Source organism: Gorilla gorilla, chromosome 4 (assembly GCF_029281585.2).
Source record: "Gorilla gorilla gorilla isolate KB3781 chromosome 4, NHGRI_mGorGor1-v2.1_pri, whole genome shotgun sequence".
NCBI lineage: Eukaryota > Metazoa > Chordata > Mammalia > Primates > Hominidae > Gorilla > Gorilla gorilla.
The window spans coordinates 32880935-32898339 of NC_073228.2; the positions used below are offsets into that span (position 1 = coordinate 32880935).

The following is a 17405-nucleotide window of genomic DNA, read 5'->3' on the forward strand; positions in this document are numbered from 1 at the left end:
TTTTCATGAGAGTTATAGCTGTTATATATATATATAAAGATAATTTTCATTTTAACAGAGAATCCTTTTTATCCTAAATCTTTTATCTTTAAATGTTTTCTGTATTATTATATGTGCCCCTGAAGTGAGTACACTTTTTATCTATGATACTTACATAATAATCTATTTATAGCTATTGGTAGTTCCCCTAAGTTCCTGTCATAGAAATTTTTATTTGCTGTTTAGATTTGTGACTGAATTGTGAGTATTCAGTTGTAATTTTTAACATGTCTTAGATATATACTAACATGTCTAATATATACTATATATTTTATTGGTTTATTTTGAAAAAGATGGACATAGAATTATTACTACATTTATTTTAAATATTTTGAAAATACTGGTATTTTTGAATAGATACTGTTCCTATAAAATTGTGAGATGGGTGTCATAGCTGCTATATACATATAATTTTGTTTTCCTTTTTAAGAGAGGATTCTTTTTATCCTAAATCTTTTATATTTAAATCTTTGTATCTATGGTTACATGTGCTGCTGAAGGGAGCACTCCTTTTATCTATGATACTTAATATATGTATTACACTTATAGCTACAGGATAGTTCCCCTAAATTCTTATAAAAACAAATTTTTATTTGATGTTTACTGTATGTTTTTGAAATGTGAGAATTCAGATGTAATTTTTTACTTTGTATTGTCATGTTTGTATGTTACTTTTTTTTTTTTTGAGACGGAGTCTCGCTCTTTCGCCCAGGCCGGAGCGCAGTGGCACTGTCTCGGCTCACTGCAAGCTCTGCCTCCCGGGTTCACGCCATTCTCCTGCTTCAGCCTCCCGAGTAGCTGGGACTACAGGCGCCCGCCACCGCGCCCGGCTAATTTTTTTTTTTTTGTATTTTTAGTAGAGATGGGGTTTCACCGTGTTAGCCAGGATGGTCTCGATCTCCTGACCTCATGATCCGCCCACCTCGGCCTCCCAAAGTGCTGGGATTACGGGCATGAGCCACTGCGCCCGGCCGTGTGTTACTTTAAAGAGGATGTGGGTTTTAAAGGAGGACATGAGCTGTGTGTTTTCAAGAGAACAATGCAGTGCGTCTCTTGGGGAAACGTAATAAAGATGAAGTTTTCTCACCTTCACAGTGAGTGTGATCATATTGGTCTGGATTGATTATTTGCTATCATGTGACATTTTTCCTTAATGGGGTTTTGGTTATTTGAACATATTAATTAGCTCTAGAAGATAATCCTGCATTATTTTTTATGTAGAAAAAAACATGAGGGTGGGTGCAGTGCTCACACCTACATTCCCAGCACTTTTGGAGGTCATGGTGGGAGGATCACTTGAGGCCAGCAGTTTGAGGCCAGCCTGGGCAACATAGCATCAACATCTTTTTTTAAAATTTTTTTTAAAAAGAAAAATAATAGAAGAGAAGGCCAATCCCAAGCTAGAGGTTTTGTTTGTTTGTTTTGGAGACAGAGTGGGAAGATCTCTTGAGCCCAGGAAATCAAGGCTGCAGTGAGCCTTGATCATGCTACTTCACTCCAGCTTAGGTGACAGAGTAAGACTCAGTCTCAAAAGTAAATAAATAAATAAAAATTAAAATAAAAAATTAATTTCAGATAAAGCATGCATAATTTTAGTATAAATATATTCCAAATGTCACATAGGACATAATTATATGAAAAAATTATTCATCGTTTATCTGAAATTCAAATTTAACTGGGCCTTCTTTTTTTTTTGAGAGGGAGTCTCGCTCTTGTTGCCCAGGCTTGAGTGCAGTGGTGCGATCTCGGCTCACCGCAACCTCTGCCTCTCTGGTTCAAGCAATTCTCCTGCCTAAGTCTCCCGAAAAGCTGGGATTACAGTTGCCCGCCACCACGCAGGCTAATTTTTGTAGTTTTAGTAGAGACAGGGTTTCGCCACATTGGCCAGGCTGGTCTTGAACTCCTGACCTCAGGTAATCCACCCACCTCAGCCTCCCAAAGTGCTGAGATTACAGGAATGAATGACTGCACCCAGCCTGCCTTCTATTTTTATTTGCTAAATCTGGAAACTCTATCTTAAACTGATCAGATCTCTCTAATATTTTTTCTGTTCCACATTATGCCTTACCTTTCTGGTGAGGGTGGTGGAGGAGGAGGTGTAATTAGCTTGGACTGAAAGTGAGAGGCTTCTTTTTTTTTGAATAATCTTTTGGCTTTGGCTTTTAGCTTTCGTCCTCGTTGTTTGAACTTGGGCATGATTTCTGCAGAGAAATTTTTTTACATTTTTAATTGAAGAATAATATATACATATAGAAAGTACACAAATCTTAAGTGTATAGTTAATGAATTATCATACCATGAACACACCCTTGTAACCACCATCTTGGTTAAGAAATAGGTCACTACCAGCATCCCAGAAGAGCCCTGAAGTAGGGGAAAATGTAAACCCAGATTTAAACTATCTCTGGAGAGATCTTGGTCTTGGCATTATATTACTCTCTCAGTTTGTTTTGCTTGTGTTGCTTTTCTTCATTAAGTTAAATGAATTTTCCTTTCTTTATAGTAGTGAAAATGGCTGTAGTTGGGTTATAGTCAGTTATTAAAATAATATGTTGGCCAGGTGTGGTGGCTCATGCCTGTAATCTCAGCACTTTGGGAGGCCGAGGCGGGTGAATCACCTGAGGTCAGGAGTTCGAGACCAGCCTGATCAACATGGAGAAACCCCGTCTCTACTAAAAATACAAAATCAGCCAGGCATGGTGGTGCATGTCTGTAATCCCAGCTATTTGGGAGGCTGAGGTAGGAGAATCGCTTGAACTCGGGAGGCGGAAGTTGTGGTAAGCTGAGATTGTGCAATTGCACTCCCACCTGGGCAACAAGAGCGAAAACTCCGCCTCAAAAAAAAAAAAAAAAAAAAAAAGGAATATGTTTCTTTACCAGAAGCATCTACTGAGCATCCACTGTGACAGGTGGAATTCGTAGTGAGAAGATAAGGAAACAACATTAACCATTTATTCAATATCCCTTTACTGTTACGTATCTTCACATACATCTTTTCAGTTAACCCTTACTATCCTGCAAGGTATTATCCCTGACAAGGAGGATTTTTATTCCCATTTTTACAGAAGAATAAACTGAGGATAAAAAAGATTAGACAATCTGTCAATGCAATGCAGTAAGTCCAAACCTGTAAGTCTTCCATGTTCTTTCTAATACGCTGTGGTGTGACACTAGATTAAATAGGCAATATACTGTAAAACGAAATAACAATTACCCCAAATCTAAGACATGGGTGTTTTAAAACAGTTATGTTATTTTATTTTTTGAGGCACAGTCTAGCTCCGTCACCCAGGCTGCAGTGCAGTGGCGTGATCTCGGCTCACTGCAACCTCCACCTCCCAGGTTCAAATGATTCTCCTGCCTCAGCCTCCCAAGTAGCTGGGACCACAGGCACACGCCACCACACTGGTGGCGTAATCCCAACATGCTGGGATTACAGGCATGGGCCTTAAAAGAGTTATTTTAAAGCATTTAAAAACATCACTGGCTGGGTGTGGTGGCTCACGTCTGTAATCCCAGCACTTTGGGAGGCCAAGGTGGGCAGATCACTCGAGACCAGGAGTTCGAGACCAGCCTGGCCAACATGGCAAAACCCTGTCTCTATTAAAAATACAAAAATTAGCTGGGCATGGTGGCACGGTGCCTGTGGTCCCAGCTACTGGGGAGGCTGAGGTGGGAGAATCAGTTGAACCCAGGAGGCAGAGGTTGCAGTGAGCCGAGATCACGCCACTGCACTCCAGCCTGGGTGACAAAGTAAGACTCCATCTGATAAATAAATAAATAAATAAAATAAAATAAAATAAAATAAAAACGTTACCTAGTAGAACAGAGGATACTAGAGGGATAGTATCTTTCCCAGGATACTGGGAAAGGTGGGGAGGAAGGAGGAATAGGGAAAGATTGGTTAAAGGATACAAAATAGAGGCATTTGAACCACAGCAACTCAATCTTGAATAGGAGCTGGGTAAAACGAGGCTAAGACCTACTGTGCTGCATTCCCAGGACGTTAGACATTCTTAGTCACAGGATGAGATAGGAGGTTGGCACAAGATACAGGTCTCAAAGACCCTTCTGATAAAACAGGATGCAGTAAAGAACGTGGCCAAAACCAAGAGAGCAATGAAAGTGGCCTCTGATTGTCCTTACTGCTCGTTATACACTAGTTATAATGCATTTGCATGCTAAAAGACACTCCCACCAGCACCAAGACAGTTTACAAATGCCATGGTAATGTCTGGAAGTTACCCTATATATCCTAAAAAGGGAAGGAACCCTCAGTTCTGGGAAATCCCCACCCTTTCCCCAGAAAACTCATGAATAATCCACCCCTTGTTTAGCATGTAATCAAGATATAAGTATACTCAGTTGAGCAGCCCATGCCACTGCTCTGCCTATGGAATAGCCATTCTTTTATTCCTTTACTTTCTTAATAAACATGCTTGCCCTTTATGGACTTGTCCTGAATTTTTGCTTGCACAAGGTACAAGAATCCTCTTTTGGGGTCTGGATTGGGACCCCTTTCCAGTAATATAATTACAGCTAGATAGCAGGAATAAGTTCTAGTGTTCTATGGCACTGTAGGATGACTATAGTTAACAATAATATATTATCTAGTTTCAAATAGCTAGAAGGAGTGCATTGAATTTTACTAACACAAATAAATGACATGTTGAAGATGATGGATATACTAACTACCCTGATCTATTCACTATACATTATATGTATCAAAACATCACTATGTACCCCACAAATATGTATAATTATTATTGGTCAATTTATTTATTTATTTAGAGACAGAGTCTCGCTCCATCATCCAAGCTGGAGTGCAGTGGCGCCATCTTGGCTCACTGCAAGCTCCGCCTCCTGGATTCACGCCATTCTCCTGCCTCAGCCTCCCGAGTAGCTGGGACTACAGGTGCCCGCCATCCACGCCTGGCTAATTTTTTGTATTTTTAGTGGGCACGGGGTTTCACCATGTTAGCCAGGATCGTCTCGATCTCCTGACCTCGTGATCTGCCTGCCTCGGCCTCCCAAAGTGCTGGGATTACAGGCATAAGCCACAGCGCCCGGTCCTATAGGTCAATTTTAAAATAATCAAAATAAAATTTAAAAAATAAAAAATAAAAAGTGGCAATGCCACTTGATACACTAACAGCAAATTAGGATCTGTCGAAATAAAGTGAATTTTTTATACAAATGTCGGGATATAATCAAGAATTATCAAGAGAATAAAAGCTGCTTTGTACTTAATGTAACAAATATTTTTATATAAATATATCTGTTCTTTCTAAGACACTATACACACTAATATGCTATACACTAACATATCTATGTAAGTATATATCATAATGATCAATTTAACATTAAATATATTACCATTAAATATATGTTAACATTATCTTGGTTGTGACCAAGTGAACATTTTGGAAACCTTTAATAAAAGGGTCCTTCTTGCTGTGGTACAAAATGAAAAAACAAAACAAAAGCATTATTTAGTATATTCACATTTCAATCTGGATCCTTTTCTGAAGAAAATTAAGTCACAGCTAGTTTGAGCTGAAGTTCCATAAGGGCTTTGCTGCTTTTGGTTGTTGCTACTTGAGGAACAAAGATGTTGTTATTCAAGTAGCAGAACTGAAAATGATCTCAAGGCCTGGGCCTCCTTCCCTTCAAATTCAGATTTGAATGGAAACAATTGGCCTTTAAAATACACATTCATTCCACTTTTGTTCACTCAGTAACCTTTCAGCACTTGGTATGCAGCACTATACTTGCTCAACTCTCAGATTCCACTGGCTGATGAACCCCCACTACCCTGTTGCAGGTTGTAAAAACTGAGCGCTGGCTTGGTTCCATGATTTGCAGAGGGCACCCCTAATGGCAAATAGTGGCAGTGCATATATTGACAGCCCTTCTAGAAATAGATTCCTGATAACATCTAATTGGACTAACTATCAGGTCCCAATTTGACAAGGTGCTTTTCTTAATTGTCCTTAGGGGTTTAGAAAACACACCAAAACATAGTTGGCTGACTTCACCTTTATTATATCACTTTTTCTTCCTGCTGAAATAATGAAGGAAGGTGAAGCAGGGATTATTAAACACAAGGGATGTCTAAAGGATTTTTTTTTTTTTTTTTTTTTGAGACAGAGTTTTGCTCTTGTTGCCCAGGCTGGAGTGCAATGGCACGATCTCGGCTCACCGCAACCTCTGCCTCCCGGGTTCAAGCGATTCTCCTGCCTCAGCCTCCTGAGTAGCTGGGATTACAGGCATGCACCACCACGCCCGGCTAATTTTGTATTTTTAGTAGAGACGGGGTTTCTCCATGCTGGTCAGGCTGGTCTGGAATCCCGACCTCAAGTGATCTGCTTGCCTTGGCCTCCCAAAGTGCGGGGATTACAGGCGTCAGCCACAGCACCCAGCCCTGATTTTTTTTTAATTTAAAACAACACAAGCCTGTAGTCCCAGCTATTCAGGAGGCTGAGCTGGGAGGATCACATGAGCCTAGGAGTTTGAGGCTGCAATGAACTATTATTGTGCCACTGCACTCCAGCCTGGGCAACAGAGGGGGACCTTGTTTCCAAAACAAACAAACACATAAACAAACAAAACAAAACCAGACCGGACGCGCGGTGGCTCACACCTGTAATCCCAGCACTTTGGGAGGCCAAGGCGGGCAGATCATGAGGTCAGGAGATCGAGACCATCCTGGCTAACATGGTGAAACCCCGTCTCTACTAAAAATACAAAAAATTAGCCGGGCGCAGTGGTGGGCGCCTGTAGTCCCAGCTACTCGGGAGGCTGAGACAGGAGAATGGTGTGAACCTGGGAGGCGGAGCTTGCAGTGAGCCGAGACCGAGCCACTGCACTCTAGCGTGGGCGACAGAGCGAGACTCCGTCTCAAAAACAAAACAAAACAAAAAAACAAAACAAAAACGCAAGATAAAAATACTCTGATGAAGATGTTTAGGAGAGCCTCCTAGGAAGGAGCGATCTTGTGGCTGCCTGAAGAAAAAAGGTTACATTTCATCAAATCTATGGTCACGACCTTTTTTTTTTTTTTTTTGAGACAGGGTCTTGCTCTGTCGTGCAGGCTGGAATGCAGTGGCATGATCTTGGATCACTGCAGCCTCCTCCTCCCAGGTTGAAGCGATTCTCCTGCCTCGGCTTCCGGAGTAGCTGGGATTACAGGCGCGCGCCACCATGCCCGGCTAATTTTTAAAATTTATTTATTTTTAGTAGAGATGGGGTTTCACCATGTTGGCCAGGCTGGTCTTGAAGTCCTGTACGGCCAGGACCTTCTATAGACAAATGCCACTGGAAACTTCTATCTAAGGCTGAGTCCACTGATTGGGAGCCCTAGAATCTGAAATTTCCTAGCATCTTCCTTTTCTTTGTCTTCCATCTGATCCTTCACAGTCCTCCCCCATTCTTTTTCTGTTGCCCAGGCTGGTCTTAAACTCCTGTGCTCAAGCAGTCCTCCTACCTCAGCCTCCCAAAGTGCTGGGATTACAGAAATGAGCCACTACGCCCGGCCCCATCATAGAATTCTATATTAGGCCAAACTTTCAGTCAGGTGTGAGGAAAGAATTAAGATAAAAGATAAGAATTTTCAGGATAATGGTGATTAAAAAATCTAGGGGAAACAGCTTTGAGCAAGCTTAGGACAGGGGTCAACAAACCTTTTTTGTAAAGAACCAGAAAGTAAATATTTCAGGTTTTGCAGGCCATATGGTCTCTGCTGCAACTGCTCAACCCTGCCAGGGTAGCACCAAGGCAGTCATAGACAATACTCAAGCAAAGGAGTTGTGTCTAATAAAATTTTATTTATGACTGAAATTTGAATTTCATATACTTTTATTTTTTTCTTTTTTTTAAGACGGAGTCTCACTCTGTCGCCCAGGCTGGAGTGCAGTGGCATGATCTCAGCTCACTGCAACCTCCGCCCACCCCCCGAGTTCAAGTGATTCTCCTGCTTCAGCCTCCTGAGTAGTTGGGATTACAGGCGCCTGCCACGGCACCAGGCTAAGTTTTGTATTTTTAGTAGAGACGGGGTTTCCCCATCTTGGCCAGGCTGGTCTTGAACTCCTGACGTCGAGATTCATCAGCCTTGGCCTCCCAAAGTGCTGGGATTACAGGCATGAGCCACTGCGCCCGGCCAAATTTGATATACTTTTCATGTGTCACAAAATATTGTTCCTCTTTTGATTTTTTTTTAACTGTTAAAAGTAAATCATTCTTAGCTCACAAGCTCTACAAAAGCAGTAGTTTGCTGACCTGAGGCTCACAGCCAGTGAAGACTGGCGCAGAAGGACAGGACAGAGGGCTTCAGCAACAATGTCTCTAAGGAAAAACGGAAATAGATAAACTGCCTAGTGTGTTTGACCATTCTGAGCAGAGTTTTACTGTTCTGTAAACTTGTGGCCAAATTGCTGGTAAGTGCTTAAAAAATAAGCATATAAAAAATAGCTAGGAAAAAAGTTGTATAAGAAAGGAAATGTAATCTTAGTAGCACTAAATATTAAGCTGTTAAACAATATTTAAAGTATAAGCATTGGCTGGGCGTGGTGGCTCATGCCTATAATCCCAGCACTTTGGGAGGCCGGGAGGCAGGAGGATCACCTGAGGTCCCGAGTTTGAGACCAGCCTGGCCAACAGGGCAAAAGCCTGTCTCTACCAAAAATACAAAATTTAGCCAGGCATGTGGCTGTAGTCCCAGCTATCTGGGAGGCTGAGGCAGGAGAATCTCTTGAACCCGGGAGGCAGAGGTTGCAGTGAGCTGAGATTGTGCCACTGCACTCTAGCCTGGGCAACAGAACGAGAGTCCATCTAAAAAAAAAAAGTATAAGCATTGACAATTTATTTAACCAAAAATGATGATGTAGGTATACTAGGAGGAAGGAGAGAAAGTGGGCCAGGTGTGGTGGCTCATGCCTGTAACCCAGCACTTTGAGAGGCTGAGGCAGGCAGATCACCTGAGGTCGGGAGTTCGAGACCAGCCTGACCAACATGGAGAAATGCCATCTCTACTAAAAAAATACAAAAATTAGCCAGGCGTGGTGGTGCATGCCAGTAATCCCAGCTACTTGGAGGCTGAGGCAGAAGAATCGTTTGAACCCAGGAGGTGGAGGTTGCGGTGAGCCGAGATCACGCCATTGCACTCCAGCCTGGGCAACAAGAGTGAAACTCTGCCTCAAAAAAAAAAAAAAAAAAAAAAAAAAAGGAGAGAAAGTGAATGGAAGTATTTGTCTAAATTTATATAGTGCCTACACTTGAAAAAAAAATCATGAAATAATAGTATGAATGTTACTTAGAAATATGGAGGTAAATACCAGAAGAAATAATTACAAGACTTAATAGTGTTGCCTCTGACAATTGGGAGTCAGGATTACAGAGGGGTGGTTTAAACTGGACTGCCATTTTTTTTGTTATTTCTTTCTAATTATAATAAGGCTTGTATTGTATTTGACTTTCAAACTTTGGTATGTACCATTAGCTGGAAAAGTTGAGTACTACCATTCTGAAACAGGGCCATTTCTTTCTAGTCCTTTCCTGGTGGCTGTTCCAGTGTCTATGCATACAAATTTCTAGAGTCCTACACAAGCCAATGTCTGTCATTTTGGGAATTATTTTTCAGTGATAAAGATGTCTAGGAACTAAGTCATGTTTCTTTCTCTCTCTCTCTTTCTCTCTCTCTCTCTCTGTGTGTGTGTGTGTGTGTGTGTGTGTGTGTGTGTGTGTGTGTGTCTGACTTGGGTTATTAGTGCTTCTATCTAATCTCCTTCTAATTAAATACAATAATTGGCACATGCAGAGGATTAAGGAACCATGCAAAATCTGTCAGGGTAGAAAGATGCAGTCTGAGATAATTCCTAGATAGTTAGTTGTTCCATCCAAAAATAATCACAGCTCTTGCGAAAGTGGAGAATAGCAAATTTCTACCTCAGTCAAAACAAGAACACAAAAAATTAAGGTTTGTTTTAGTATCATTACTTAATTAAAAGCATTAGGTACTTTCCAGAGGATAATTGCCCAAATTGAAAGAGTATATAGCAGTCTTCCTTTAGCTTAAAATACGTATACTTATCCCCTTTCCAAAAGCGTAATGAGACCTACAAATTCTTTTTGCTGGATTAGGTGGGATTTTAATTGTTAACACTGAATAGAAGCTCATTCTTTCGTGATTCCTTAAAGCATTTTTCCTTTTGTTTTGAGACAGGTTCTTGCTCTGTTGCCCACGCTGGATTGCAGTGGTGTGATCTCAGCTCCCTGCAGCTTTGACCTCCTGGACTCAAGCAATCCTCCTGCCTTAGCCTCCTGAGTAGCTGGAACTACAAGGGCGTACCACCATGCCCAGCTGGTTTTTGTATTTTTAGTTGAGACAGGGTTTCACCATGTTGCCTAGGCTGGTCTCGAACTCCTAAGCTCAAGCAATTTACTGGCCTTGGCCTCCCAGAGTGGTGAAATTACAGGTGTGAGCCACTGTACTCGGCCCTTATGTTTTGTGTGTGTGTGTTTTTGTTTTATGTTTTTTTTTTTTTTTTTGAGACGGAGTCTCGCTCTGTTGCCTGGCCAGGCTGGAGTGCAGTGGCATGATCTCGGCTCACTGCAACCTCTGCCTCCCGAGTTCAAGCGATTCTCCTGCCTCAGTCTCCCGAGTAGCTGGGACTACAGGCACACACTACCACGCCCAGCTAATTTTTGTATTTTTAGTAGAGATGGGGTTTTGCCATGTTGGCCTGGCTGCTCTTGAACTGCTGACCTCAGGTTATCCGCCTCCCTCGGCCTCCCAAAGTACTAGGATTATAGGCATGAGCCACCATGCCTGGCCTATGTATTTTTTAAACTAGTTTTTTTCTTACACTGCTTTCTCAAATAATCTGAAAAATCATTAGAAACATAAACATATAGGCAAAGGTCGGTGGTTCAAAGTGCTGTAATCCCCAGCACTTTGGGAGGCTGAGGTGGAGGTGGGAGGATCCTTTTAGCCCAGGAGTTTGAGACCACTCTGGGCAACACAGTGAGAGTCCCAACTCTATGAAAAAAAGAAAAAAAAAAAAATCCTGGCGTGGTGGCCCACCTATAGTCCTAGCCACTCTGAAGGGTGAGGCGGGAGGCTCACGTGAGCGCAGGAGCTTGAGGCTGCAGTGACCCATGACTGCGCCACTATACTCCAGCCTGGAAGACAGAGCGAGAAACTGTTTCCAAAAAAAAGAAAAAAACAACATAAATATCCTAAATAACTCTATGATCTCTAGAAATTACTCTCATTTTTACTTACATCTTCTTTTCATTAAGAAAAGATTTCTAGGCTAAGGAACCAGCAAACTGGTACATCTGGAGCTCTTGATAACAAATCAAACAATAATAAAGGTCATATTATAGGCCGTGCATGGTGGCTCACGCCTGTAATTCCAGCACTTTGGGAGGCCAAGGTGGGCGGATCACTTGAGGTCGAGTTCGAGACCAGACTGGCAAACACAGTGAAACCCCATTTCTACTAAAAATATAAAAATTAGAATGAGGTTCAGTCTAAGAAAAAACCCCCAAACCAAAACCAAAACCAAAACCAACCAACCAAACAAACAGAAAACAAGAGGAAGTATACTGTAGGGGTTAAGGATGAGGACCAGGGAGTTATACTGCATAGGTTCAAATCATGGCTCTACTATACTGTCATAACTTATTATTTATGACCTTCAAGAGATTCTTAGCCTTTCTGTGTCAGTTTCCTCCCCTGTGAAATAATAATATTAATAGGAACTTACTTCAGAGTTTTGAGGAGTACATGAGTAAATCATGTAAAGTATTTACAGTGCCTGGCAGGCAATAAGTTTTATCATTATTATTCTTTGATTCTTTTTTTTTTTGCTGCTTGAGATTACTATATCAGATTTTTTAAAATACAAGTTTAATTCAACAACATATAGTGATAACTTGCTATGAAAATGAATAAGACACATTCCTGCCCTCCAAGAGTTTACAGTGGGGAGAGATGGGTAAGCAGAAAGTAAACAGGTATACAATACTGTATGGGTTATGATGGGATATGTATATGATATTAATGGAGAAATAAAGCAAGGGTACATAATTCTCCCATAAGGGTTGAGGTTTTTGGAAAAGGTTTTGCCTAAGCTGAGCTTTGATGAAGGGGCTAGGTTAAGGTGGGCCTGGGGAGGACTCATCCCATCAGAGGGAATAACATGGAAACATTTCAGAGAAAGGTATGTCAGGGGATTCAGACAAGACTCAGTGTGACTAAAGCATATCCTGCAATGTAAAGTTTTGTCAGGGGGCAATGAGTGATGAAGCTGGAGGGTGGATAAGGACCAAGACGTCAGAAACAATAATGGATTTTAAGCAGATAATTGTCATGCTCGTATTTCTTCTTCAGAAAGAATGGTTTGGCAGCATTGTGGAAATTGGATTTATGGGACCATGACTGAAGACAAAGAGACCACTTACAAACCTACTGCAACTGTCTAGGGGATGAGGACCTGATTATAGGAGCGACAGTAAGGTATCTAAATACATCTAACTGCTTATGTTCTACGTTCAAAGTCAGAAGTTCAGGGGAAAGATACTAGAGAAATACTGCACTCATAAGTGTATAGGTAACTTGAGAAAATAACAACACTAGAAATGGGTGAAATTACCCAGAGAAATATGTGGAGTGAAAAGATCTGTGAGCTGATTACCAAACTTTGAGAAACACCATGTATAAGGAGTGGGTAGAGAAAGAACTAGAAAAGGCATGGCCAGGAAGGTGAAAAGAATGCAGAGACAATGGAGCTCCTATTGGAGTAGAGGGTTATAAAAAAAGAGGGTATGGGAGGCTGGGTGCGGTGGCTCACACCTGTAATCCCAGCACTTTGGGAGACTGAGGTGGGTGGATCACCTGAGGTCAGGAGTTCGAGACCAGCCTGACCAACAGGGTGAAACTCTGTCTCTACTGAAAATACAAAAATTAGCCAGGTGTGGTGGAGTGTGCTGTAATCCCAGCTACGTGGGAGGCTGAGGCATTAGAATCACTTGAACCTAGGAGGTGGAGGTTGCAGTGAGCCAAGATCACGCCACTGCACTGGGTGCACACCACACCTGGGTGTGGGCCAATGTGAGTATGAATCAGAAATATTTCTCTGATTAATTTACCCTGTCTCTTCTCCTTACCATCCCCCTCCGTTCTGTCCTCTAACTTCAGTTGCCTTCACTTTTTTCATTTTTGTCTTTCACTATTGTCTATTTTCCTTTACTGTTTTTACTTAGAAAACTTTCAAGGCTTCAGGAAATAAAAAATTTACAATAGTATAATAAGCACTCATATACAATTCACCTAGATTTACCAATTGTCAATTGCCGTCTTTGTACACACACTCTTTCTGTATGTATGTACAAATATATACATACATAAATTTTTTTAGTTTTGGGTTGAATAGATTTAGTTGCAGACGTCATGATACTTTACTCTTAGATACTTTAGCTTTTGTTTTCTAACATAAACATGGAAATTTTCCAACAAAACCACAATCAGTCAGGAAATTTAACCTTGTTATGAAATGATCTAATAAACAGCCCATATTCGGATTGCCCCAATTGTCTCAATATCCCTTATAGCTTCTCCCACCCTGGTTCCACATGCATTTAGCAGTAGTGTCTCTTTAGTACCCTTTAATTCATAACAATTCTCCAGCTTTTTTTATTTATGTATTTGCTTCTTCATATTTATAATTTTGAAGAGTCCAAGTCAGTCGTTTTGGAGAATGTTTCTTAGTTTGGGTTTGCTGAGTGTTCCTTCAATGATTCTCCTGCCTTCAGTCTTTCTCCTTGCCAGTTCATTTTCCATATTGTTACCAGAACTGATACTTTAAAACAAAATGAGATCTAGATATTCCCTTGCTTAAAAGTATTTGAAGGTTCCTTTACTCACAAAATTAAATTCCTTAGCATGCCTTTCAAAACTTTTCACAACTTAGCTCTAATGGCCCTTTGCCATAGTCTCTTCTAGTGACTAGCGGTTTGTACTTCCAGGTATACTAAACACCAAATACTTTCTGTTTCTTTCTATCAGCCTTTCCTTCTGTTTAGAATATCCTCTTCCAAGTCAACTTATACCTAGCCTTCAAGATTCTGTTATTTTATCTTATAGATATTAGTTGAGTGCTTATAATCCACCAAGTACTATGCTAGGTGCTGGCATACAATCCTGAACAACACCAACATAGTCTTTGTCCTTCTGGAATATTTTTTTTTTTTGGGGGGGGGGGGGGACAGAGTCTCGCTCTGTCACCCGGGCTGGAGTACAGTGGTGTGATCTCGGCTCAATGCCACCTCCACCTCCTGGGTTCAAGCGATTATCCTGCTTCAGCCTCTTGAGCACCTGGGATTATAGGGGCGTGCCACCACACCCGGATAATTTTTGTATTTTTAGTAGAGATGGGATTTTGCCATGTTGGCCAGGCTGGTCTTGAACTCCTTACCTCAAGTGATCCGCCCGCTTCATCCTCCCAGAGTGCTGGGATTACAGGTGTGAGGCACCATGCCCAGCCTCCTTACAGAATTTATACTGGCTGAAATGTCATCTCTTTTGCACTTCTATAGCACTTTATACACATCTTTATTATAAAATGTATTACATTTCATTGTAATTTTTGCTTGTATGTTTGTCATCCTGCTGGACTGTGAGCTTTTCAAGGGTGTGATAAATTTCATTCATCTTTGTTTTCCCAGCATCTAGAATACAGCAGGAGCTAAGTAATGTTTCCTTCAATAACGAATGAAAAGAAGCATTCCTGCTAAGTGTTAGCTAGCAAGTGTTATTTTAGTTAAGGAATATATTCTAATATTGTCAAATTCTCTTGGTTAGGGAGGTTTTTACTTCTTCATAACATACCACATCTTCATATGGCTAAAAGATGGGTCTAAAGCTATTTTCCAATAGGAAGATGCAATAAATAATACAGTAAGAATTACAGTCTTTTGCAGGAGTTGGCGCTGCTGCTTCTGTGAAAACTCCACCCAATGATATGAAAAGTTCTTTGCGGCCGGGCGTGGTGGCTCACGCCTGTAATCCCAGCACTTTGGGAGGCTGAGGCTGGTGGATCACGAGGTCAGGAAATCGAGACCATCCTGGCCAAGAGGGTGAAACCCCGTCTCTACTAAAAATACAATTAGCCGGGCGTGCTGGCGTGTGCCTGTAGTCCCAGCTACTCAGGAGGCTGAGGTTGCAGTGGGCCGAGATTGTGCCACTGTACTCCAGCCTAGGCGACAGAGCGAGACTCCGTCACAAAAAAAGAAAAAAAAAGAAAGAAAGAAAGAAAAGAAACGTTCTTTGTTCTGGGGTACTTTCAAAGCTGTAGCAGCAACGGAAATGACTGTTGCATTTCATTGCCATCTTCCTAAAACACATTTTTATGGAAGTCTCTTGCGCTCCTCCACAAATAGCCTTCAATTACTTATTTCCATTAGCAGTCCAATTGATTCTTCTTGAACACCCATAGCACTATTTCTGGGTACTTGCTTTTTTAAAATTTTATGTTTTATGCTTTTTTTTTTTTTAAGCATTGCTGTTTTTGTTCTGTCTTGTTTTTCCAAAGAGCCTGCAGCTCCCTAAAGTCTCATCCCGCACAGTATTAGGCACTCAGTAAACAGGACACGCATTTAAAATTGACACTCTAACAGCATGCCAGACAATATCGAGTAACATAGTAATATTCCCAGTCAAGAAATGTACCAACTTAAACTTTAATGTGCATAGAAATCACTCAGGGAAATCTTGTTAAAATGTATATTCTGATTTAGTAAATTTGGGTGGAGTCCGATAATTTGCATTTGTAACAAGCAAACAAGAGATGCGGATGCCGTTGATCTGTGGACTTACATTGAGCAGCAAATATGTAAAGAAATGTTCAAAAGGAAGGCAGATGCTTTGCTCCAAAACGTATCTTGCGAAGTGTTAATTAAATAGAAGTATGGTTAAGATGAAGCCAGGCCGAGCACTTCTTCCCCAGCCCCAAACCTCCCCTTCCTCCTTTCCATTTCCCCTTCGTGTCCAGCCAAAGTCCCCACCTCCTTAAACCATAAAAACACAAGCAGCAACAGGCCCAGCTACTCAAGACGCGAGCTCAGATAACAAAGAAATAATCGTTCCTGCACTTACTAGTCTAAGAGCCGGGGGAGTCGATGGAGTCCGGGCTGTGGCCTCTCCCACGCCATAAAGAAAAATTCAAAATTAAATCCTTGTCAGGGAGAGGCCAATCGTAGACACGGTCTCTGCACGATTCGCTCTTCGGATAGTGTAGGAGCACAGCCCGGCTTGTGATTGGCTGAGATAGCACAGAGCTCCAGCCAATCAGAGCTGAGGCGCTTCTGGTATGAATAAGGAGAAGGCGGGAGAGAAGGGGAAGGAAAGCAGGAGGGGAAAGAAGGTGTGTTACGTCCCCTCTGCTGTCGGTGGAAGCTCTGGTGTGATTGGTTGGCTCTTCTTCCAATTGCACCAATCTCAAGCTCTTCTCTGCAGAGCCCTAACTACAAAATTGAAAGTAGAGAGGAGGGGGCAGCCAATGGAAAAAAAAAGTTGCACAGCAGCCAATCCTCCTGCGGCGTTTTGTGCCTTTGCCCAACAGGAAAATGTGTCTCATGCAGAGGGGCGTTACCCAGTCTCCAATGGGCGGGAGCCGGTGGAACGGAGGAGCCAATGAGTGCGAGATGTTGAGTGACAGCTGTCCAATGGAGGCCCTCCGTGCTAGTACGGCTTGCGGCTTAAGCGCCGCCGCGGTCTGAGGAATGTCAACTATTCAACATGGAGGCGGAGGTCGATAAGCTGGAACTGATGGTGAGTGCAAAGTGAAGGAGATCTACTGGGTAGTTTATTTTTCCCCCATGGCCTCGGAGGTGGGGCACAATTTGGAGTCGCCGGAAACTCCGGGCGGCGGAGGCTGGACCAGAGTCGAGTTCCCTCCTCCTGCACCAAAGGGAGCCGCCACCGTCTGGTGTCTAAACCGCCTCGGGGAAGGGGTTACATCCGGGAAACTCGTCAGGGAAATGGCGGGAGATGGTGAGGGTGCGGGGCCTTTGGAATTCCTTGTTCCTTGCCCTCACCTTTACACCCCTTACGAAACTGCGCCGGGTGCAGACCGCATTCTGTGTTTGTACCAAAAAAGATGTGAATGGAACGGTCCCTAAGCGTCCCAAGAAGGGAGAGGTGGTTCACACTCCAAGAAAGGGGAACGGAGGGTGGGGTGGGGAATAAACTGACGGGGGCGAGGAGAAATCCCTGTAGGACCAACCCGCTCACGTTCTAAAAGGCGGGCCGAGAAAGTCTGAGAAAGGATGCTAGACTTGTATGCACAACTTCCTAACGGCCAAGG

General features: G+C 42.2%; 2 protein-coding genes across 3 annotated transcripts in view; one reads left to right on the forward strand and one right to left on the reverse strand.

The window, feature by feature from the left end:
* The window catches only part of PRR11 (proline rich 11), a 51447-nt gene extending 34718 nt beyond the window's left edge, over positions 1 to 16729 (reverse strand). Inside the window, exons 1-2 of the mRNA XM_004041257.5 lie at positions 16196 to 16729; positions 2108 to 2240 (exon numbers count right to left, since the gene is read on the reverse strand). Coding sequence (XP_004041305.3) covers positions 2108 to 2235 — 128 coding nt within the window. The 5' untranslated portion in view covers positions 2236 to 2240; positions 16196 to 16729. The remainder of the gene's footprint in view (positions 1 to 2107; positions 2241 to 16195) is intronic.
* The window catches only part of SKA2 (spindle and kinetochore associated complex subunit 2), a 45386-nt gene continuing 44707 nt past the window's right edge, over positions 16727 to 17405 (forward strand). The window contains exon 1 of one of the 2 annotated variants that reach the window (XM_031011610.3): positions 16727 to 16870. In XM_031011610.3, coding sequence (XP_030867470.1) covers positions 16838 to 16870 — 33 coding nt within the window. In that variant the 5' untranslated portion in view covers positions 16727 to 16837. The remainder of the gene's footprint in view (positions 16871 to 17405) is intronic. The other variant, XM_055386762.2, reaches the window with a different exon arrangement.